General features: G+C 37.1%; 1 protein-coding gene across 2 annotated transcripts in view; it reads right to left on the bottom strand.

The window, feature by feature from the left end:
- LSAMP (limbic system associated membrane protein) overlaps positions 1–25,317 on the bottom strand; it is a gene marked incomplete at both ends in the record, with an annotated part of 509,570 nt that overhangs the window by 162,235 nt on the left and 322,018 nt on the right. For both annotated transcript variants that reach the window (XM_083362799.1, XM_083362800.1), the window contains one exon: positions 5,450–5,575. In XM_083362799.1, the coding sequence (XP_083218925.1) occupies positions 5,450–5,575 (126 nt within the window). The remainder of the gene's footprint in view (positions 1–5,449; positions 5,576–25,317) is intronic.

The raw sequence follows: 25,317 nt of genomic DNA, 5'->3' as shown, positions 1-25,317 counted from the left end.
GAACATTTTTGTACATCTTATCAAGGAAACATATTTTTTCTGGAAACCATACTTGCTTTACCCTAGATTTTAGCCAGAAGTTTGACTGATGATTTGATAAGCTTCAATCTGTTTTAGGATAGTATAATTTAAATTGACCAGAATGAAAGTAATCATACAGTATATTCCATTCCTATAATCTCTCTTTCCTACAGTTCTCATTTTTTTCTATGCATAATTTCATAAATGCCATGCTCTGGATATTTCTACTAATGGTCACAGTATAGATATAAGAGGAGAACCAGTACAGTGACAACACAGGACTTGAAATTCAGTAGATTATTTCAAATAGAGATTTAAAAATTGTTTTAGAATTTATATTTTAGGAGTGCTATTGCCACCCTGTTTCTTTGCCCCCAGATGCAAGCTTGGAGAAAGCTGAAGAACATTTTTGTACATCTTATCAAGGAAACATATTTTTTCTGGAAACCATACTTGCTTTACCCTAGATTTTAGCCAGAAGTTTGACTGATGATTTGATAAGCTTCAATCTGTTTTAGGATAGTATAATTGGACCCAGCTGTATTGAACAACTTTCGTCCAGTCTCCAACCTTCGCTTTCTTGCGAAGGTTGTTGAGAGTGTGGTGGCGCATCAGCTCCCTCTGGTCCTGGATGAAGCGGATTATCTGGACCCTTACCAATCGGGTTTCAGGCCCGGGCACAGCACGGAGACGGCATTGGTCGCACTGGTGAATGATCTCTGGAGGGCTCGGGATAGGGGATATTCCTCTGTCCTAGTCCTATTAGACCTCTCGGCGGCTTTCGATACCATCGACCATGGTATCCTGCTGCAGCGTCTCAGGGGATTGGGAGTGGGAGGCACGGTTTTTCAGTGGTTCTCCTCCTATCTCCTGGGACGCTCGCAGTCGGTGTTGGCAGGGGGGCAGAGGTCGACCCCTAGGACTCTCGCTTGTGGAGTTCCTCAGGGGTCGGTCCTCTCGCCTCTCCTGTTCAACATCTATATGAAACCGCTGGGTGAGATCATTCGTGGTTTTGGAGTTGGGTATCATCAATATGCTGATGATACCCAACTTTTTATTTCGACCCCAAACCACCCCAGTGATGCCCTCGCTGTGATGTCCCGTTGCCTGGAGGCGGTTCGGGTCTGGATGGGGAGGAACAGACTTCAACTCAACCCTGACAAGACTGAGTGGCTGTGCATTCCGTCTCCCCGGGACACTTGGGATGTTCCATCTCTTTCTATGGGGGGTGAGCTTTTACCCCCTGTGGATAGGGCTCGCAACTTGGGAGTCCTCCTAGATTCACGACTCACTTTGGAGGATCACATAGTGGCCGTGACTAGGGGGGCTTTTGCCCAGGTTCGCCTGGTGCGCCAGTTGCGGCCCTATCTGGACCGGGAGGCCTTATGTACGGTTACTCATGCGCTCGTGACCTCTCGCCTAGACTACTGTAATGCTCTCTACATGGGACTTCCCTTGAAGACTACTCGGAGGCTCCAACTGGTACAGAATGCGGCCGCGAGAGTTGTCTTGGGAGTTTCCCGGTACTCCCATGTTACACCTTTGCTCCGTGAGCTACATTGGTTACCGGTTGTCTTCCGGGTAAGGTTCAAGGTTTTGGTTATGATCTTTAAGTCCCTACATGGCATGGGTCCGCGATACCTCGAGGACCACCTGCTGCCGGCGTCGATTCCCCTCCGCCCTGTGCGCGCCCACAGAGAGGGCCTCCTCAGGGTGCCTCCTGTCAGGGAGTGTCGACTGGTGGCCCCCAGGGGGAGGGCCTTCTCTGTGGGTGCCCCGGCTTTGTGGAACCAACTGCCGGTGGAGCTCCGGACGACATCAGACCTCCGATCCTTCCGTCGCGGGTTGAAGACCCATTTATTTGAACTAGCGGGTCTAGCCTGATGGGGGTACATGGGTTTTTATTGGCTTGTTTTATTCTTGTTTTAACTTGGGCACTGATTTAATAGTTTTTTAATGTTTGTAATGTTTATATTGTTATTTATATTTATGCCCTGTAAACCGCCCTGAGTCCCTTTGGGAGAAGGGCGGTATATAAATCTCAATAAATTAAATTAAATTAAATTAAATTAAATTGACCAGAATGAAAGTAATCATACAGTATATTCCATTCCTATAATCTCTCTTTCCTACAGTTCTCATTTTTTTCTATGCATAATTTCATAAATGCCATGCTCTGGATATTTCTGTCTGACAAGACTAAGTTCTTTTAACACTTTTTGCTTGGTGTTATCTTATTTTGAAAAGGATAATATCCAGTAGTGGGAACTGGTTCTCTGTGTGGATGCCACTTCTGGAAGTACATCCTGGGCCTGGGCAACAAAAAATTAGCTACCGGTTCTGCCGAAGTGGTGAAAACCGGCTGAATCCCACCACTGATAATAACTCAGTTGAAATTTATGGTCTGGGCTTGATTCTGTTTTCCTCATTAATCTGACTAAATACATAATTCATCTATAATGTAACAAAATTTAAATGTGGAAACATTTCAGTAGTCTAGGTTTGTCCAAGGTCACGATTGACTAGAAGTCAATATAGCTGGATCATAAACACTGAAGTATTTGAGACTTATATCAGATACCATTACACTTGAATTTGTATACAATTTATAATAAATATTAAGGTAAAGGTGAAGGTTCCCCCGCACATGCGTGCTAGTTGTTTCCAACTCTAGGGGCCAGTGCTCATCTCCGTTTCAAAGCCGAAGAGCCAGCGCTTGTCTGAGGACGTCTCCGTGGTCATGTGGCTGGCATGAATAGACGCCAAAGGCGCATGGAATGCTGTTACCTTCCCACCGTAGTGGTCCCTATTTTTCTACTTGCATTTTTATGTTCTTTCAAACTGCTAGGTTGGCAGAAGCTGGGACGAGTAACAGGCGCTCACTCTGTTATGTGGCACTCGGGATTCGACACACCAAACTGCCGACCTTCTGATCGACAAGCTCAGCATCCTAACCCACTGAGCCACCGCGTCCCTTATTAATTAATATTACATAACAATAATTATTTTACAAATCAGCACAAGCACTGGAAAGTTATAAAACAAGCAACTTGAAGTCTTCTAGATCTGCGGTCATAAGATAATTTCTTGTGAATGGCAAGTGGGCACACGGAAGCATCTACAGCTCCAGCTGTTATGAGCAGTAAGTGCTCATGCCCACCACTCATGTGAGGGGAGCTTCATTCATGAGCACAAGCAGCTGCCACTCAAGCAAGGGGAGCTTCACATACGCACTTGTGCACACCCGCAGCTTGCATGGCCCGGTTCCAACCGGCCACGGCCCAGGGTTTGGGGATCTCTATTCTAGAAAGATTTCAATTCAATTCAATTAGCATAGCCAATAATCATGTCTTAGAGAACATCTTATCCACCAATGATACAAAGGTTACCAGCAAAGCAATCATGTCTCTCTGCTCAAAAGAGGTGCATATATCTAAAATAGCAGTTTTATTCACAAAAATAACAACATAAAACTGTTGTATTCCCCTAATATTACTTTTTCTAGACAGAAAAAGAAGTGATAAGATCTATTGGTTACCGTTATGCATGGTAATAGATTTCCTGAATCATTAGGAAATATCATGAGCTTGACTATGCATTATTTAAAATATAATAATATAATCTCTCTCTCTCTCTCTCTCTCTCTCTGTCTCTCTCTCTCTCTCTCTCTCATGCCATTTAATACTTTAGAAGGAACATGAATATGGTTTTATTAATGCAGATACATTTCTAATGCGAAAAGTGAAAAGAGCTTTTGGGCTCTTGTTATAAAGCCCTATGTCTGTTTCCTTTTGTCCTTTCATCATAAGTGAAGATAGGGGAAGGATTTAATAAGCTTTTTACATTTATCATGAAGAGAAATGGAAGTTTTTGTTGTGTGCAATTTTCATAACAAATGTGCATATGAACTATTGTTATAGAATGCTTTGAATATATTATGGTAGGATAATTATCATTATTATCACCATGGTTGACAGTGACATAGGCAGGTGGAGTTCTCAGAGCATGCTTCCAATGAAATGTCTCTTTCCAAAAACAGTTTTTTTATTTTTTTACAATATTTTTTGGCCTCTCAGGGCCCATATTGATTATGAGTGATCATGTGATGTATCACCAACATAAGCAAGATCAAAATACTATGCTTGATAAAAATCTCATACTTTTAAGATATTTTTGCCTCTTGTTGGGATAAAGATTGGAGCACTAAAGCCAAAATGTCCATTTCAACAACAACTGCAACAACAAAAACCATAGACAAAAGTCAAATCCCAAACTCCAAAGTGTAAATTACAATTGCCTGGAGGGTACTGAAAGAGAATTGAAGGGCAGAGACCACATGAAGCTTTTGGAATGCCCATCCTATTTTAAGTATCTTTTCCAGCCCTTGTAAACTACAGTTATACATCTTTGGCCCATTCCACATAAAAAGGTTTTTAAGAATATCTAAAGGATTTTGAAATATGTGAAGCACAAATGTTCAAAAGTATTACTGAAAGATAGTCATTATATGTTATTATTTATTTAGATGAAGAAAATTAAATATTAAATTCATTAAAATAAATATTTAAATAAATATTTAAATATTTAATTAAATGAATGTATGAATGAATGAATGAATAAATAAATAAATTTCTTCCTCTTAGAGTTAAAATTTTACTGCAAAGCTAGCTTGATGTGTGAAATTTTCATGAGAATGCAATTTTACAAATTCTTAGTGTGGTAGGAAACTTATGATTTGGTATGTTTCAGACATACTAAAATAAACAATCTAAACCTATTTCTTTTAAGTGTATGGGTCAGCTAGTGATAATGCCCTTTCCAAGGCAATCAAGCATTGACTAAACTGTCATTGACGTGGCTGAACGTGCATTCAGTTTCTGCTAACATTTTCTCTTTTATAAAAAGTACATAAAAAGGTAGAAAGAACAAGACACCAACTTGTTTTCTTTGTTAAAATATAGAACAAATCATTAAAAGAGACAAATGCTGTAGGTAAGAAAAAATTATTATCACCATGTTAAAAGCCCTTGTTGTGGTTTTCAAAAACTTATGTCAAACATATTATCAGAAAACAAGGCCTTTTCCCTTTCTGCCGCTAATGTTGGTTTCTTTATTGTTATAATGTTTTTGTAATGAAAAAGATACTGGCTATCTTTTATTATGCAAAAACAGATGCTAATATGCAAATCTAGACACAGAGAATACTTGGTATGGCCATATGCACAAACGTCTTTGTAACATGGTTAATCCAACTAACTTTTTTTTTAAAAAAAAGAATTTCTGAAATATTTATAATATACAGTAAGACAATAAAAGCCATTTGAAGCTTTTAAACTTTTGTTAAAAATCATGTTCTGAAATACTTATAAATGACATGTAAGAGAATAGAGCCATTTAAAACATAAAGGTACAAACCATGGCTTCCTACCTGTTGGGGTGAGATGCCTCCAGGTGATGACAGGTTCAGGACGTCCATTTGCCATACACACTAAGGTCACATTACTTCCTTCATTCACAGTGACATCTGAAGATATGTTGGAAATCTTTGGTGGAACTACAAGAACAAAAATGGTTGGTCAGAATTGTCTTAGGTTGATCCAAAGTGACTTAAAAATTGTGTTAAAGATTCTGAATTCTGAATCCTACTGGTACTAATAAACAGGAAGAGAATTTACAAATAGCATAAAAACATAACTCATGCCTTACTGAATGAACCATAATTGTTTGTTTGATTGGTTTTTTTACAGCAATTAAATTAAAATTAGTTAAACCATATTATGCCTTAGGCATGTTGAATGACTCACACCATGTTATCCTACATCTTGGTCTATTGCAGAGCTCCTTAAAAGCTTTACTTAATTTGCTGGCTTTTTATATGTCAGTTCAAAATAATTTATACTAACTATACATATGCTACCTAAAGATAGAGCTGGCTTTAAGTTTAGCTGAACACAAGGACTGGGTTCACACTTTGCAATAAGTTATAATTTATAATTTGCAAAATACAATGGATTTTAAGTCAGCACCAAACATTTTACTAAGTGGAGTATGTGAACCTAATATATAGGTCTGAGCATTTTAATGTCTAATTAAAGTACCTGCAAGAATGAATATAATAACACTACCAATATTTAAGAGATGTTGGAAGAAAAGTCTTCATCATAAACAACATGGTGACTGCTTTGGGAAGAGGGTTACAGTCTATTGCAGAGGAAAGCCAGACAGGAAGATGGATCCAGAAAAAAGAATTGACCACATGTGTGTAGTGGATTTTTTATAAATATTGTTTGTTTATTTCCTGTTCCTGTTTGAGGCTATTTCCTGTGTGTCCTTAGTCCAGGTGGGCCCCTCTAGGAATCTTGCTAGGAATCTTGCTGTTTGTGGGTATGGTATGTCCCAGTCCCTGCTTCCCTGGGGCTGGGGTATGTCTTTGTTTTACTAAGCTCCTGGCTCCAACCTTCTCAATGGTTCACATTTCCATGTCTATAGAATTGGTTTTCTGCTTGGGGGGGGGAGGAGACCTGAGACTATTAAGAAAACTGAGCATGCTTTCCTGGTTCTTAAATTTCTTTTTAGGAAATATATTTTTCTGCCCTTTTAATATTTCCTTCTCTGGGGAGCTGACTTCCCTCAGAGATTTAACTAGATCCCTCTTGCTATTTTATTATGGCTGCACTGTTTTCAGGAATTTGCTGTGAAATATCTCTCACAATGTATACTCCTGTTTTAGTTTAAGTTTTCACTTCAGAGTCCTTATGTTCTCTAAATAATAGTGGAATTCTGAATTAAATGAAAACTAATGTGATATGTTATATATACATATGTTATAGAGCTCTGCATGGGAACTAAGATGCAATGATTAATTCTAATCAGTATGCAGCTCAAAATAATCACGTTGTGGAATCATCTTAAATAGTAATTTTTAAGATGAGCATATACAAAAATGAAGCAGATCAACCTAATGCTCTCTAGATATTTTGAATCATAACCCCCACAGTCCTTGACACGGCCGATGCTGCAGATGGTTCTGGTAACTTTAGTTCATAATATTTGGAGGACCTGGGATTACTTATTCCAGCCTCATTTCACTTGAAAATTTCATGGGTAGTGACCTTGTCTGCTATTTTCTGTCTCAAACTAGGTTCACTGAATTTTCTTAGGGTGGATAAAAACTGAGAGAAACCCTAGGAATTTATCTGAAAAGCAAGAATCAAGTAAACAATAAGTATGGCGATATGGATTTAAATTATTATATTTTTATATAACTTCATACAATTGTACTTCCAAAAGATCTTTAAGTTTTTTCCCTTGCCTGAAAGATACTTGGAATCCATCTGAGCATTAAATTGGGGCTGAGTTTATGTGGGGTGAAAAAAAAAGGATCCTTGTGAATAGTTTTTCATATCATCCATAAAATTCAATGGTTATTTTCCATTAAATGTTGTTCTCCTATAATAACCATATCAAAAAACTAGGTATTAATATATTAATAAAGATTGTCTTAACATGCTAAGAAGTTCGTTACTTCCATGTATACCATTTTAAAGACCATGTTTACTGTTTAACTGAGAAACCTCTGCCTCACACTGCTTACTTAGATCTGCATTTGCATTAAGCTCACAGATAGAAACATCCTTCTATCCCATTCACTTCAGAGAAGAGAAGACTAATTTCCTTCACTGTACATAATTCAAGAGCAGGGGACAACAAGTAAAAGCCATCACAGAACACAGGAACCATGTTCAAGCAAATGACAGAATTATTTAAAATTATTATTTCAATTTTGAATGTGTGTATTAGCTTGTACATATAACCTCCAATGCTTCAAATAAAAGAGACATAACCATATGTTCTTAAAGATTAATACTGAAGTTTCCTTGTCTTATTAAGAGTGTAACAATGTTCTACTTTACTAAATATAGTCTTGTGAAACTTAATTCAAAGCAATGAATGAAAAGCAAGATCTATGATTTCAAAATCATCAAACCACAGTATAGTTTATCTAAATATGTCAGTCTATATAAGTGCATATCCACAGCTCACTCTAAATTTAGTTAACGATCAAGAACTATAAGCAGAAGAGACCAAGGGGCTTATTATGTTATATTTTGACAAGGCATAAAAAAGACATACACTTCTCACAATGCTAAAAATGTTCTATTGCTAATTAAAGGTAAAAGGTAAAGGTTCCCCCGCACATGCGTGCTAGTTGTTTCCGACTCTAGGGGCCGGTGCTCATCTCTGTTTCAAAGCCGAAGAGCCAGCGCTTGTCCGAGGACGTCTCCGTGGTCATGTGGCCGGCATGACTAGATGCCAAAGGCACACGGAACGCTGTTACCTTCCCACCGTAGTGGTCCCTATTTTTCTACTTGCATTTTTAAGTGCTTTTGAACTGCTAGGTTGGCAGAAGCTGGGACAAGTAACAGGCGCTCACTCTGTTACGTGGCACTTGGGATTCAACCCACCAAACTGCCGACCTTCAGATCGACAAGCTCAGCGTCCTAACCCACTGAGCCACCACGTCCCTTTGAGCCACCACGTCCCTTATTGCTAATTAAACCATATTAATTATTTCTGTATTTACCTATAAATATCAATCACTAAATTAAAATACGATGCAGCTCTGCAACTCTGCTTTATAATTTTATCCTCTTTATCAGTGATGCCTTCCTTCTTGCTGATATCTGAAGCACCCATCATCACAGCATATTATGATGCTGATGGTTCTTTCTTATCTACTATCTACTATATTATTTTAGCCTTGAATTTGCTCGTCCCTTTATTTTTATTTTTTTAAAGAAAAATTTATGGTTTTCGACTTCCGGTGGCTCCGCGGCGACGGAGACAGCCTTCCCGGGCTGCCCGCGGCTCAGCTGTTGTTTTTTCGCCCGAAACAGCGCCGATCAGCTGTTCGGGCAAAATTGAAGCCCCCTCCTCGGGAGAAGAGGAGGGGGTGAGCCCCCAGGTAGGGGTAGAGTTCTCCGGGGCCGCCTGAGCTTGGAGCTTGGGCGGCTGAAGGATTGAACTCCCCCGTAGCCTGGGCTGCTCCCAGCTGGCCAGCGTCTCTGCTCCGGATTTTATGGAGCAGAGCCAGGCGTCTGCGACCATCCCTGCTTGAAGGAGAGACTATGAAAGGAAAAGAGCAGGCAGAGCAGTACAAGAAGGAAAGATAAAGAGATGAAGAGGATTATTTTATTTTACTCTCAAGCTTGATGGACTTTGCTTAAAACTTAAAGTGAAAGTGCGTCACAATTGTAAGTAAAAGATGGCGGCTAAACCTCCCCCTAGAACTTTTCGGAGTGCTGGAAATTCTCCGGTGCAACAACAATCATTACTGCAGGCGTTGCATTCTCCTGATGTATTGACATCGAAGGATCTTGAAAAACATACCCAGTTAATTTTGGAGTCAATGGGTGTTAAATTTGCACAGATGGAGGAGAAATTGGAGAAATTGGAGCAGAGAATGGAAGAAAGGATGGAACAGAAACTTAGAGAGATGAAGGCAGACATTTTGTCCTCAGTGCATAAAGTAGCTAAATGTGTGGAGGTGCTGGATGATCAAGTGGAAGATTTGACTCAAAAGAATGCTATATTAGAAGCAAAAGTATTGGAAATTGAAGATTTAAAAGACAAAATGGATAGCGAACAGAGTTTGGCTCAATTTTACCAGATGCAGTTTGCTGTTAGAATTAGAGGCCTAAAAGAGAATATTAAGGAAGATTTAAAGCAGCTGGTTTCTGAGGCTCTTGAGGGGGTATTGAACCATCCAGCATCTGAAATAAAACAAGGCATGGACAAAGTGTTTCGTGTGAATTCGTGGATTGCTAAGCAGAGAAAGTTGCCTAGAGATGTGGTGGTTTATTTTGTAAAAAGGGAAATTAGAGATGAAGTTATACAAGCTGCCTATGATACTAAAGTTGTGATTGCTGGTCAAGAAGTTTTGGTTCTAAAAGAAATTCCTCCAAAGATTTTAAAGAGAAGGAAGGACTTTATATTTCTTGTGCAAGAGCTCAAGCAAAGAGATATAAGGTTCAGATGGGAGATCCCAGCTGGGTTGAGCTTTATGCATGATGGCAAAAGGTACTGTTTGGGTACTGTGAAGCAAGCGCATGATTTTTACAACAATGTTTTAAAAGTAACCCCATTAACACTTTTGGAAGCTGTAGAGGGATCTGGAGAAGGAGAATGTCAAGAGGATGAAGATGGACAGATGGACGAGAAGGGTACAGGAGGAGATCAAGCTGCAACTCTTTTGGATGATCTTAGAGAACAGAGGGTGACGCGTGCTGCCTTAAAACGCTCAAAAAAGACTAAAAAATAAGACCAGTAGAAATCTATGGAACTTCCACAATATACTTATAGTCAAGTGGTAGTTGGGTTTTTAAGAGTTTTGGGACGTTATGTATGGTAACAGAATTTTCAATTTGGAATTAATGGACACTTAACTACAGAGGAAGAGGAAGAAAGTTTTGTGGGTTAATGCGGGTTAATTTGTGTAAGAATTATCTATTATAGCCTATTTTGGCTAGAGAGGTTAATAGGGATAGGTGCTTGTGGTGTGTAAGTGAGAATATGTTTAGGTAATAGTGAATTGTGGAAGAACATAGATGGGAATGATGCTAGTTTTTTTATTTTAGTTCTTTATACATATTTAGTATTGTTAAGGATTGGCTTACTCTATATAAGCTAGAGAGTGATGGATTTTAGAGTTTATAATTGTTAGTTTATGATTGTTTATGATTGTTTTTTAGATATATACCTTGTATTTTGCTCTGGGAAGTCGGGGGGGGAGGGGGGGAGGAGGGGAAGTAGAGGGGGGGCAGGGGAGGGAGGAGGGAGAGGGGGAGGGGGGGAGATAGGGGGGAGGTAGGGAGGGGAGGAGGGAGGGGGTAGGGGGGTTTTTCAAAGGAAAATTGTATTTTAAAACTTTTCAATAAAAAATTTTTTATGGTTTTCTAGCTTTACTTTTAAATATTTGAAAAGCAATGTGGCGGCTGAGTTGGTAAATAATTCAATAACATACAGATATCTTTAGTACAGATCTCAAAGTATTACATTAAATGTTTCCTCTCTTTTCCCCTTAGTATTTACTGTCTCGTCTTTAATAAAATTCTTATTATATCAATTAAATAAAAAATAACTTTCTTACATTTATCTATTATTTTTAGTTTATACATATCCTAGTTGTTTTAACATTCAATCTTTTTATACAATCACTGTCCTTTGTTAATTTTTCCCAATTTTTACTTTCCCATTAATACTTATATTTAACATTTGATATTTATAGTTTCCAAGTTTTAAATAACTCCAATTCCCTTTATCACAATTCATCACAAGATCTAATGTTCAGAATACACATCTCATCTATTTGAGTTCTCACTGTCTTACATGAAATAATTAGTAATACAATATAATATTCTTATTTTCTGGTAATTTCCAGATATCTTAAATTTAGTAACCAAAATTCCTCCTATTTCAACATTTAATACTTCCTGTCTTTTTCTCTTAATATCTACTATCTCGTATTTAAGCTAATAATTCTTATTACCGCTAAATAAAAACATATTTATTACATTCATCAATTAATTTTTACCTTATACATATCTTAATTACTTTTACATTTAACCTTTATAAGCAAATCAATGTTCAAATTTAATTCTTAATATTTATACTAAGTTATAAATGACCATTTTTTTTAATCTCATCTCATAACAATATCTAGTATTCTATTTGAATATATTCTATTTTAATTCTCATGAGTAAGTCAAAACCCCAATTTTCTTCAGTCTTATTCTGGCTTTCTTTCTTTGCCAAATTGTCTTCAATGTCTATGCTTTTGAGTCATCAAACAAATCTCCCTGTGTTGTTATATAGATTATTTGATGTAGAAAAAACCATCCAGTCGCCATTTTTTTGAGAGGACTAACAAATTGTCTCTCTATTTTTCCATCTCGACATAGTTGTCCTGAACTGTTTATCTTCTCTTCAATGTGTCCTTCTTCTTGATCCTCATGTTCCTTCTGATTTATGTAGAAAGTTTTTTCCTTTTTCCATATTGTCTCTCCCTTTTCTGGGTTTTCCATTGACTGTATTTGTTGATCAATTGAATCTTCTGTCATAATCTTTAATTGTTCCACCTTTTCTGTTATATTCCGTGTAGCTGATTTTTTAGTTGTAATCAAGATTTGAGTTCATATATCTGGACTGACATCTTGTTCTTTTTTGTAACCTCTTATTTCATCAGTAGCTGTAAGAATGGTTTGATGAATTGCTTTTAACATAAAGAGAATCTGTTCCTGTTCTTCATCCATATTCTCTTAGTATTGTATTAGGTTAAAAGCTTTACAATCAGAGAATGAAAAAAAAATTGTCATTGAATAAGGAACACAGCTGGGCTTCTCTCAGCTGATGTCTCAAGGTTACATAAGTCTTATCTATTGTCTGGGATGCTGGACAAGTCTCTTTTAAGCAATAACAAATCGTAGTATCAGGTTTAGCCAAAAGATGTCGCCCCTACCATTTAAAGTTTTCTTTTAAATCCAAAATTTTTATAATCTTTTCAGTTTTGCTTCTTTCTTATAAGTAAAAAACTCCAATCTTCAGTAAGCATAGAAAATCTTTTAGTCCACAAACTTTAAAAAATAGAATTCCAATTAGGATCAAGTTATTCTTTCAATGTTTTAAACTCCCCTGGATAGTCAGTTGCCGCTGTTTCTAGAAGGAGGGATAAAATCTCCCTTCCCTCTCCACAGGGGGGAAAGTACTTTAGGCAGCTTATGCAGGTACAAAAAATAGTTATGATTTAAGAGAGGTAGATCTCACCCAGTCTCATCTGCGCTACTTTAAAATTGCCTGGTGGTAAGTGTGACTTCGGCTGTCTGCAGCCTAGTGACGAGCCATATTGCTATAACCAGTCTTTCATCCGCTGGTTTGGAGGGCTGCCTTGGATCAAGCAGAAGGGCTACCACCCTCCCGCAATCCAACAGGGATCCCCTCCTTGCTGGTCATCCCTACAGGGCGTCTTTCTACCATTTCCAGGATCCCCCAGCAAAGCGTAACTGGACACGGAAGATGGAGCTTGCCTTCCAGACGTCCATAGTGGCCATGTCGGCAAACCGAAAGTTCCCTGAATTTGCTCCTCCCTTTAATTTTTCCCCTCCCTCTTTGGTTTTAAAGAGACATGTGTTATTTGGATTAAGTAACTAGTTATTTTTTTCATTTAAGTAAACATTCTACGAGATATAGGGATGAATTACTCCTGAATGCCAATATTTCTAATGTAGATATGGGATGGAAACAAAAGAAATAATAAGACATCAAGTGAAAGGGATATGAAGGGAAAGATAATGGGAAGATATGTAGGCAGAAAGCTGATTATGAAAAATCAGAAAATAAGCACAGTCCCTGAAAAATCAGAGAAGTTTAAATGTATGCAGTGTCTTTGAAATGAATCCTCTTTGTTACTTGGAATTCAGTTCATATGAAACACTGAACCATTACCTCTGAATAAAGATGAATGCATCTGGACTCTTAAACTGGAAGCAATCTTTTTTTTTAATCCCATTTATATCCCGCCCTTCTCCGAAGACTCAGGGCGGCTTACAATTTAAGCACAAACCAATGTGCTTAGCAATAGCCTTCGTTCTATGTATATGCTTGCTTATTAGGGCTTTCGCCCCCCCCCTCCAAGTGGCATTATTAAGATTTACTCATACCTGGAATCCCTTCACTATGTAGTGAACCATCCAAAACACACGGGCATTCCCTCCCTCCCTGCCTCATAGAGCTTCCAGAACTGGTGGGAATAAACCTTTTGGAAGGAAAAGGGAATTTGGGAACAAGGAATGAAATTGTGAAAATGGGCATTTAGTATCTTAAAAATGCTCCAAAGTTTGAAACACACACCTACTCTGATTTCCAGTGTTTTTCTATTTCTTAAATAAAGAAAAAAGGTGCAATATTTGCCCTCTAGCAGTAGAGGGTGCTGAAATACTAGGGGAAAAAAATCATTTCACCCTCTGCTGATGAAGGAAAAAAATGCAGCTATTTTTAAAGGGGGAAGAAATTGCTGTTATCACGTACATCCCTCACACAGTCATAAATAAAAAAATAAAAGTAAGTTAAAGATTAATAATAAAAGTAAACAAAATGCCACATAAAGCCTGATGTGGCCCTTAAGCTGATGACAACACAAATCACAGAGTAAAAAATATTGTGAAGGAAAAAGGACTAGGAACTTCTTCCATCATTGCAGTCTATGAACAACCATAATCAAGCAGTTTGGCATCCACCAACTCTTTCTCCGTAATACAGCAGCCATGCTTCAAGTAGCCTTCTGGATACGGTAGGGAATTGTTTTGTCTCTGGCTTTCACAATTTTCTCTTCAAGGCTTCACATTATAAGGGATTCATTGTGGGCTGAACTGCTCTTAAGTAAGTGGAAGGTCCACTTTATTTTATTGAACCACCAGTATCCATTTCATTTTACAGTAAATGTTTTGCAGGACAGGGATGTTGGGGTGGAAGACCTTTGATCCTTTTCAGTTCTATGGTTCTACAAAATTTATTTATTTATTTTATTGGATTTATATACCGCCCCTCTCCCAAAGGACTCGGGGCAGTGTACAGGGCAATTAAAACACAATATACAGCACATAATATACAAAAATTAAAATAAATTAAACCAAATAGCCCAAGCAATAAAACACGTTCTAAAATTTAAAATTTGGAATTTAAAATCTAAAACCCCAATCCCTCAGTCCAGGCCGGCAAGTTCAAATAACCAAGTCTTCAGGTTGCGGCGAAAAGAGCGAAGGTCGGGAGCCATCCGGAGCTCAACAGGAAGCTGGTTCCAGAGGGCAGGCACGCCCACAGGTGACCGACGGCACCCTGAGGAGTCCCTCTCTATGGGAGCGCACAGGACGATGGGAAGTTAACGCTGGCAAAAGGTATTCCCGTAAATAATCTGGGCCCATGCCATTTAGGGCTTTATAGGTCATCACCAGCACCTTGAATCTCACCCAGAAGACAACTGGAAGCCAATGCAGCTTGTGGAGCAGAGGTGTTACATGGGACTATTGGGAGACCCCCATCACAACTTGTGTGGCCACATTCTGCACCAGTTGGAGTCTCCGAGTGGTATTCAAGGGCAGCCCCATGTAGAGAGCATTGCAGTAGTCTATCCGAGAGGTCACGAGCGCATGAGTGACTGTGTGTAGGGCATCTCGGTCCAAATAGGGCCGCAACTGGCACACCAGGCGAACCTGGGCAAAAGCCCCCCTGGTCACAGCTCCTATATGATCTTCTAAACAGAGCTGTGAGTCAATGAGGACACCCAAGTTGCGAGCCCTATCTACGGGGGGTAACACCTCACCCCCTATAGTTAAAGATGGAATAGAGCGGACAACCTGAGATGCTGGTATGCACAGCCACTCAGTCTTGTCAGGATTTAGACGAAGCCTGTTCCTCCCCATCCAGACCTTCACTGCCTCCAGGCAACGGGACATCACGGCGAGGGCATCACTGGGTTGATTTGGGGTGGAAATAAAAAGCTGGGTATCATCAGTGTACTGATGATACCCCACCCCAAAACCACGAATGATCTCACCCAGCGGCTTCATATAGATGTTGAACAGAAGGGGCAAGAGGACCGACCCCTGAGGGACTCCACATACGAGAGGCCTTGAGGCTGACCTCTGCCCCCCTGTCAACACCGACTGTGAACAACCCAGGAGGTAGGAGGAGAACCACTGTAAAACAGTGCCACCCACTCCCAAACCCCTGAGGCGCCGCAGTAGGATACCATGGTCGATGGTATCAAAAGCCGCTGAGAGATCTAATAGGACTAGGACAGAGGAGCAACCCCTGTCCTGAGCCCGCCAGAGATCATTCACCAGTGCGACCAATGCCGTCTCCATGCTGTACCCGGGCCTAAAGCCCGATTGGTAGGGGTCCAGATAATCCGCTTCCTCCAGGAACAGAGGAAGCTGATGTGCCATCTTCCAAATATACCATCTTCCAAATATGTCAGAAATAACCATCTGTAATACACACAGCTAGCTGAGTGGTTTGTGTTTCAATGAGATCTCGAGGTTTATATGAATATTAACACAATCTAAGAAATTGTACCATAACATCCCCTCAACCGAATTATAATAATTTGACAAAATGGAGTGTAATAAAAGCTGAAGAAAACAATGCATTCATATAAAATTAATGAATTCATGGGCTTTTCTCTTTTTCTCCCCTTTTTCAGTGCAATACCATCTATTCATTTCTCCATGCCAGAAGCTCGGGCATTTTGCTTATGGGAGACAGGTAAAAGATAGAATATGAATTGTTTGTAGCTAAATAACTGAGTTATTAACACATATTAAATAAAAGGTGGCTACCTAGCTTTTCAAAAACAGGGCTTTGCATAAACTGCCAACAGCATTATATATTATACCTAGTCCAGGTAATATTCCAAGGCCTGGCTTTTTGTACATGAATCATTCACATTGATGAAAAAAATAAAATTGATGAAAAAAATAAAAAGAGCCAAAAAAAGGCACAGAAGATCCTAGGATTGGCATACAATATAGAAGAAAGTCATTTGTTTTCATGAGGTTCTAACTTAAAAACCAGGTTCACTTAGAACAAAGGAGTGAAAAAAAATGGTCTTTAAACACATGCAGGCCACATATTTTCTGAACAAGGACACTAATATAATTTCCTGACTTAATACTGTATATGTAAAATATTCTCAACTCTTCATGATTAGGTCAATTGGACCCAAATGTTGGTGCCTCCAATTATCTCTTTCTTCCTCCACCTGTACTTATATTTCTAGTGACTTATCACCCATGCAAAAACATTGTTCCATTTCTCTTCTCCTTTGGTAACTTTATTTAAGCATATTGTACATCATGGCAATTGCAAAGAGAAAAAAAGGAAGGCAAGGAAGTAGGAATGTGATAGAGAACTGGAAATGTATGGCATTCTTTTTACTGTTTCTTAAATGCATATTTTCAATGCAGTCACAAAGAGCAGAATTCTTTCAGTTGAATAGAATAGAATAGAATAGAATAGAATAGAATAGAATAGAATAGAATAGAATAGAATAGAATAGAATAGAATAGAATAGAATAGAAATGGAAGATGAACAAGTGAAAGAAACAATGATAACATAGGCAAAAAGTTTTGGGCACAATATAGAATTAGAAAAACAGCAAAATCTTTGGGAAAGAAACTATAAATTGACCATGCTAACTGCCTATAAAATGTATATAAAATGTTTTATAGATTGCATTTACCACCTGCAAGATTAGCAAAAATGTTTAAAAATATGTCTAGTAATTGTTGGAAGTGTAAGCAAAAACCAGGCACGTACTATCATCTTTGGTGGACATGCCCTAAAACAAAAAGAAATTGGACAAAAATACATACTTGCTTAGAAAAGATGTTAAGAAAACATTTATATTTTAAACTGGAACTATTTTTATTAGGTATAATATCAGAAAAATATGATGAAGAAAATGTATATTTAATGTTGCATGTATTAACATCAGCAAGAATTGTATTTGCTCAGCACTGGAAAAATGAAGAAATGCCATCTGAAGAAGAGATAATCAAGAAAATACTGACTATGCAGAAATGGATAGACTTACACTGAAGATTAAAGTAAAAGAAGATACAGAATATTTTCCAATATGGGACATATTTTATCAATGGCTGGAAAAACGGGGTAGAAATTAGGAATTTAATGTGTAAAACAAGTAAAACAAATGGACCCAGACAACACGGTGTTTATCAAGCACCTACGAATTGTAAATAAAGAAAACTAATAAAATATTATAAAAAATAAAATAGAATAGAATATCTTTATTGTCATTATGTAACTCACAATGAAATTAAGTGCTATCCACAGTGCACACTACACAAAAGTAAAAACCACAAATAAGAACACACATTATATACACACATCCTTCACATTCTATTCACCATTGCACTGTCCCTAATATTGCACTTCAATGTTGCACTATACACTGGTATTTAACATAGTTACAGCTCTGGGATAAAAAATATTTTTCAGTCTATTTGTCTTTGTTTTTATTATCCTGTACATCTGCCAGATGGTAATACTTAAAAAAAAGAATGTTTGGAATGAGAATATTTAAGAATATTTTGAGCTTTCCTAAGACAACGGGAACTGTACAGTTCGTTCACAAGGGGGAGGAAAGGGCAACCAATAATGCTCTGGGTGATGGCAATGACCCTCTGGAGTGCTTTCCTATCTGCTACTGTGTAGCACGCAAACCACACACAAATGCAAATGGAGCAATGTAGAAGGTCACCAGCAGTTTTTCATTTAGTTGTTATTTCCTGAGAAGTCTCAAGAAATATAATCTCTTCTGGGTCTTCTTAACCAATGCTATAACATGAGCATTCCAGGTCAGATCCTTTATGGTAATACCCAGAAAACTAAACCTTGCCACCTGCTCCACACAGTCTCCACTGATGATCAGGGGCTGAATGTCTGATCTATTCCTCCTGTAACCTATTATAAGCTCCTTGGTCTTAGTTGTGTTTGAGAACCAAATTATTATCTCTGCACCACAAGAGCAACCATTCCATCTCATCCCAGTAGGCAGACTCAACCCCTTTGGAGATAAATCCCACCACTGTTGTATCATCCACAAATTTAAAATAATGTTGCTGGGATGAGTGGTGGTGCAGTCATAAGTGTAGAGGGTGTAAAGCAGGGGCTCAACACACAGCCCTGTGGGGAGCCGTATTAAGAAAAAGGGCTGAAGAGATATAGTTGTCTAATTTAACCCTCTGAGAGCCGCCAGACAGGAAGTTTACAATGGCATGCTGATCACTGATACATTTAGTGACTGCATGACTATCTAAATGAACTAGTTCAAGCTAAAACACAGTAAGAAGAACTTTCCAGAACTACTCAGGGCAATAATTTTCAATTAATTAACATCAATATTAGTATCATTGTGAGTCACCAAAAATATTTCTTTAAATGCAAACAAACGAAAACACCCCCTTCCTTTGTCCTATCCCACCCTCTCATGTTCTGCTGTCCTATCATACTTATAGGACACATTGGGGTAATCTGGCATTCCTTTGACATTCTAAGGATATCACTGTATAAATGAGGGAAATGAGTTGGCTAATATTTCATAATGTTCAACTTCAGTAAGATAAGGACATCATTAAACTTCCATCTAGGAAAAAAAAAGTTATGGTCATAAAAGCCTCCACAGAAGCTCCCCAATTAAACCTTAAGAATTGTAATTTCCTCTTCTCTGGCTCCTAATTAACAACATTTTTCATCAAATACAAAAAAAGAATTAAATTACCTCTTGGTGAAAATGAAAAGAAGGGAGGGAAGGCTTTACTGTCCATCACATGCACAGACACCTTAAGCTTTTTGGAGCTGACATTTGTTTGCTACAAATTAGTGATCTTTTCTGAGGGCAACTAATTGCTAGCAAATTGGACTCATTAGTAACTGTTGAGTTAAAGTGAAATAAAAAAGGAAAGGGGATTTATAGAGGGGCCCAAACTGGTAAATAGGATTATATGGCTAATTTCCTCCTCCCACTCTATACCCCTAGGGCTAATCACACCTATATGAAGAAAAATATTGCCACTTTTATCCAACTGTGTAACTACCTAAACAATTCCCAAGATTTTGGGGGCAATGAATGCTAATACCCATCCATCATTTTGAAGCTACAACAACCTACACGAACCTCTCCATTAGTAGTAGCAGCTGCTTGATTTTTGTTCTATTTTCTATGTTTGTTTTGCTGAACATAAATTCACAGGAATCCATGACTAGCAATTACCCCAGATCAATTCAGTTCCTTACCAAAAGTAAGTTTAGAAAGAAAATTTAACTTTCTTTTCTAGACAAGAACAGTTTCAGTAGGGATAAGCTAGAAAAGCAAGGAGGGGTTTTTTTTCTACCTTTAATCCATATGATTGACCATATGTATATACAGTATGTATACGTATGTGAGTGATTATGTGTATAAAAGCAGGATAAAAATGTAATGATGAGAAATGCATGCAAAGCCAGAATTGAGAAGACAGCAGACAGCAAGTGCTTCAGCTTCTGTAAAGAAGAAACTTGCAGCAGTTAGCATGAAAAAGTAGCAACAATGGTACAGTGATATGTCTGCAAGAAATGCCATTTGACTGCAAGCAAGAACTGGTTAGATCATATAGTTGACAAATAGAAAATGAAGGTAAAGTCCTCTGGGACATTAAAATTCAAATAGAGAGACACCTTCCTTATTTAATAATTGTTGATTAGAAAGACAACAGCATCTGGATAGTGGACATTGTAGTAACCTGGAGATAGCAGAATAGAAGAAAAAGAACTAGAGAAAATCTGAAAGACCTTAAAACAGAAGTAGAACAAATGAGATAAAATAAAGCAAAGATAATACCAATAATAATATTGTAGGTATTTGGGTGTAATCCCATCAGCCAATTGCAAAAGCAGCTTTACTTGGAAGAGTTTATATCCTGTGATGATAGCTTGAACACCATCAAACATTAACATCTACCTATCTTCTCTGTCTTGATAAGTGGAAAAAATGCCAAATAGAGCCTAAAACATCTGGCCATCTGTGTAACCAACTGTAATAATAATAATTACAAAAGGCAGCTTTACTCAGAATGGCTTACATCCTGTGATAACGCCTTTAACATTATTAAGCAACATCTGCCTATCCAGGTTCTAGGTTGTTTAACAAAAATACAAAATCCAGTCTAAACATTTGGTGACTGTATGACCAACAATATGAATAACAGAAACCTTAGGAGATGGCCATGATGGGAGCAGCAATGCAAAATCTTCCTTAACCACATCAAGATTTTAAAAATGGTGCCCATATGTTAGACTTTCTAAAAAAAATAAAAAGTTTATACTGTTCTAGCAAACTATTCAGTATAGTTGGCATTTTGCATTTAAAAAGACATGATTCAGTATGGAAAAGCAACAGAGACAAAAGGAAAAAAAGCAATACTCTGGTACTTCATCATTCTATCTGTTTAAAAGATTTATATGCCATACAATCTGCTAACAGTTCTTGAATATGCATAAAATTTAGCAGAGCAATATTAAATGTGACAAATAAAAAACAAACTAAATCAGTAGTATTGAGAGACCTAGTTAAAAATTGGTTTAAGGCTAAACTGTAATAAGTTGGGAGCTGGCTTTAAGAGTATTGGAAATTTAATATTTAATATGGTGACCATGGAGAAAGAAAAAAAGATCTTGATGTCAAATGCTGTTTGTGATGAAGCCCATAAAAGGTACCCCACTGATGACCTAACAATGTTTTGTTGACTGTATAATAGAAGTTGTAAGTTGGATTTAAACAGCACAGTCAGGTTATATAATGAAAAGCTGGAAGTCTTGGTCTTCTAATATTAGTAAATTTGAAAAAGGGACATATTTCACATTGTACATCAGTTCCCAAGAAATTAAAGAGAAATTTTGTTAAATTCCATATGAACCTATGCAAATGTCCTAGATGGCCAGAAAAGGAAAAAATTAAAACAAAAGCTATAGTTTCTAACATCTACATAGAATAAATAAATTAAATTTTAACACAACACATAACTGTTTGCTATTTCTTAGAGAGAATCTGAATTCCAAAGCAAAAGCTTCTATTTCTTTATTCCTTTACCTCCTTCAGCTTCTGGAATCATTTATGAGAGTTGTGGGGTATGGTACACCCCCATCTCAGACATTGCAATTTATATCTCAATGTCCCTGAAGTTCTATTTTTGTCTTTAAAGGACAAAATACAGTAATGAAGAAGAGTATAGAAAATCTGTATTTTGCATATGTGTTAGAAAAAGCATCTTTCCCTTTGACTCTGGCATTTAGACTGCCAGGAGGACTGCCAGAAGTATTATGAATACTGACTTGCTACTCACAACAAAAACAATGAAAAATTCTCATCTTAAGTTCAAAAAGTAACTGATTATATGTAAACTTTTTGACAATACAGGAAAACATGGGATTTTCTGGAGAAACCATTCACCACGCATACGGCCACATTCTAAATCAGTTGCAGTTTATAGACTGCCTTCAAGTTCTGCCCCATTAACAATAATTGAAATAAGATTACCACTTTATGAACCATGAAGACATGGTCTTTCTCCTCCAAGTAGGTGAAGATTTATCACAACTGATTTATCAGGGAAAACTGTAAACGTTCTTCCATGCTACTTAAATTATGTGGCTATCCAGCTAAATTCATGGGTACTCTCTGGTTGCAATCATATTGGTAAAAAGGGACAGCAAACCTAAGCCAAGATAGAAAGGAACTGTATATGCAGGGATGACAGCAAACTTTATCAATTTCTTCAAGAAAGAAACAATAAAAGTGATTCAGGCAAATATTACCAATAATGTTATACAGTTAAAATTCAGATGGATACTATTGCCTAAACTGACATTATATCCACCAAAAGGTTTGGAAACACTGGATCAAATGGCTGATAACTATAAATTAGGATCTGCCAAGAGATATCCATGTTTTGATTATATCAGATTCTTTTTTTTTGGAAATTTTCCATAATCACTGAAGCCAACTACACCTCTTCCTGCAGTTGCTTCCAATATGGCACATTGTATTTTTATTCTAGTAACAAATAACTAGGTAGCATTGCTATCGATGAGATGGCATACTAACAGGATAGAATTATCTGTCTATCTATCTATCTATCTATCTATCTATCTATCTATCTATCTATCTATCTATCTATCTATCTATCTCACTTTTTTCCTGATAATAACACAATATTGAATATGAGGAACAAAACCACTTTTAGCCTTTGTCAAATCATGGATAGACGAATAGCATAGAATAGAATAGAATAGAATAGAATAGAATAGAATAGAATAGAATAGAATAGAATAGAATAGAATAGAATAGAATAGAATAGAATAGAATAGAAACTTTATTGTCACTTTGAATGTATACTAATTGGCATACATTAAAATGAAATTTCATCACATTCAGCTCTCAATGGGTCACCACCTCCAATATACTATATTTTACTCTTCCTACTGTTGCAATTCATTAAAAAGGAATCTGACAAACTGGGTGATATGGCTGCATATGCCGCAAGTACCATACATATTTCAGATGTATAAAGCATCGGAGCTGCAGCTTTTAAAAACATTAGTGAAGTAGGTATCAACCTAAGTGAAGTTACACTGGAGCTTTGCTTGTTTGTGAGATTGTAGCCTCACTTCTGTTTGGAACTGTTCACAGTCCTACTTATGTCCAGGGCTTTTTTTGTCATAGAACGCTCAGAACGGAGTTCTGGCACCTTTTTCGCATGGAACCTTGTAGGGTAGGAAAGGTGGGTTGTATGACATGTGTGAGTTCCAGCACCTTTTTCTTTTCCAAAAAAAGCACTGCTTATGTCTTTTATCCAACACTGCTAGATCTTATATTCCAGCCCAGCTATGCTCACTGAAAGCAACCTCGAGTCAAACAATATTTAGTTCCTGAGTTGATAGGAAAAGAGATGTGACTACTCTCTCATGTCTTGTTTTCTGATCATTGTGTAGCCAAACAAATTACTGAGCACAGAACAGAGAGAGAGATTGAGATATTTGGGCTCTTAAAACCCATATGTCTCCCTTTGAAACCAGCAAGCTAAGGGTGATGGTTACCTGGTCCCTTTCCATTTTATCATTAAAGTGATTTACATTCATTAAAATTAAATATGAAGTAAGCAATATGTCAGTAGTTGGGTTGGCATATGGTTTAACAAGTTAGCAAAGGCTTTAGATGAGTCAGGTAAGGAAAACTTTAGTATCACTAGCTCTCCAGGTATCACTAAATTCAAAATCCATTATCCCTAGTGATGATGGGAGCTACAGTTCAGCCACATATGGAGAACTGTACATTGCGTAACCTTTCTTTAAATCAATGAATTGTCTGCCGAGTAGCAATTATTTCATAAGAGTATATGATATATTTAAATAATTTATTTATAATAAAGATAGGTTTTCAAATTACTTGGAAAAAAATTGTATCTTTACACAGAGGTGATGAAAATCCAGTCTTTTCAATCTTAATAACATTAAACTTTTGAAATATTTAGAATACATAGAGTTTAGGCTTATCAGTTTGAATTGATTCTTCTCCCCTCTCCCCATTTATTAATATTCAAATAGCTAATTTTTCAAAGAATACATTTAGTTTCCAGATAAGAAAAAAAAAATCTGAACTATGTAACATAACACAGCAAAATAATTTTGGTAGTACATACACACACACACACAGGAGGAGCACAGAAATGAACTTGTTTACAACACAGACAAAACTGAGCTACAAACCCTTAGTTTTCTGAAACATTCTTTTATATTTTTGCAAATATGATTCATCGTTAGAATTAAATTTAAGCAGATTATATGCTAAAATCAGTCTAAAATCAGTGCTGTTCAGTTGTTGAAAGCTGACCAAGACTTTTAGGCTGATTGATTGGATGTGTTTCACTTACCAATTTCATACCAGCTATAATCTTTAGATTAATGCACAGCTTTCAGATTCATGCTGTAAACATGGTATTATTGTTACTACATATTTGAATTGGACTAAGAAATATTGATCTAATAAAAATCCAAATCCATGTGATACTGACTAATCCAGAAAAGTAAACTGTTTTTAAAAGGGCAAGTATATTACAGATTCTGAATTTATATTTAAAGTGCTGATGTTGGTAAAAATATTCAATTATTATATTCCTGATCTGGAATTGTCTCCCAGGATTCTATTGCAAAAACAGATTAAAGAAAATTTCTGCAGAACAGTGATGCACTATTTCTTCAATCTAAAGGCTGCATTTGGTATTCCAGAAATTTCTCATTTAGAAGCATCTGAGAGCAATACCCAAGGCAAATATTAAGTATTTCTGATGTGACTTAAAACTGCGGTCTAAAGAAGCAAATCAATTCTCTTTACTACTGTAGAAGTTGTTTAAGATGAAAATTGATAATGCAGACCAATTTCTTATTTTACAACAAGCATGGAGGAAAAGTTATCCAATGTCAATCTATCAATAACAGCTAAATTAATAAATGTGAATTTCACATTAGGATTATGCAGAATACTTATTCAGGCAATGATTGAGTTTATCTATGGTGCTAAGCCACATATTTTCCTAATTAGGTTTGTTGAATACACTCATAACTAGTGTTTATCTATTATGCTAAGGGAAACTTAAAAACAGTAAAAAACAATCATCATCATCATCATC

The sequence above is a fragment of the Vipera ursinii genome (assembly GCF_947247035.1).
Source record: "Vipera ursinii genome assembly, chromosome: 4".
NCBI lineage: Eukaryota > Metazoa > Chordata > Lepidosauria > Squamata > Viperidae > Vipera > Vipera ursinii.
The sequence above is the reverse complement of the archived record's forward strand: the minus strand, read 5'-3'. Positions and strand labels throughout refer to the sequence as shown.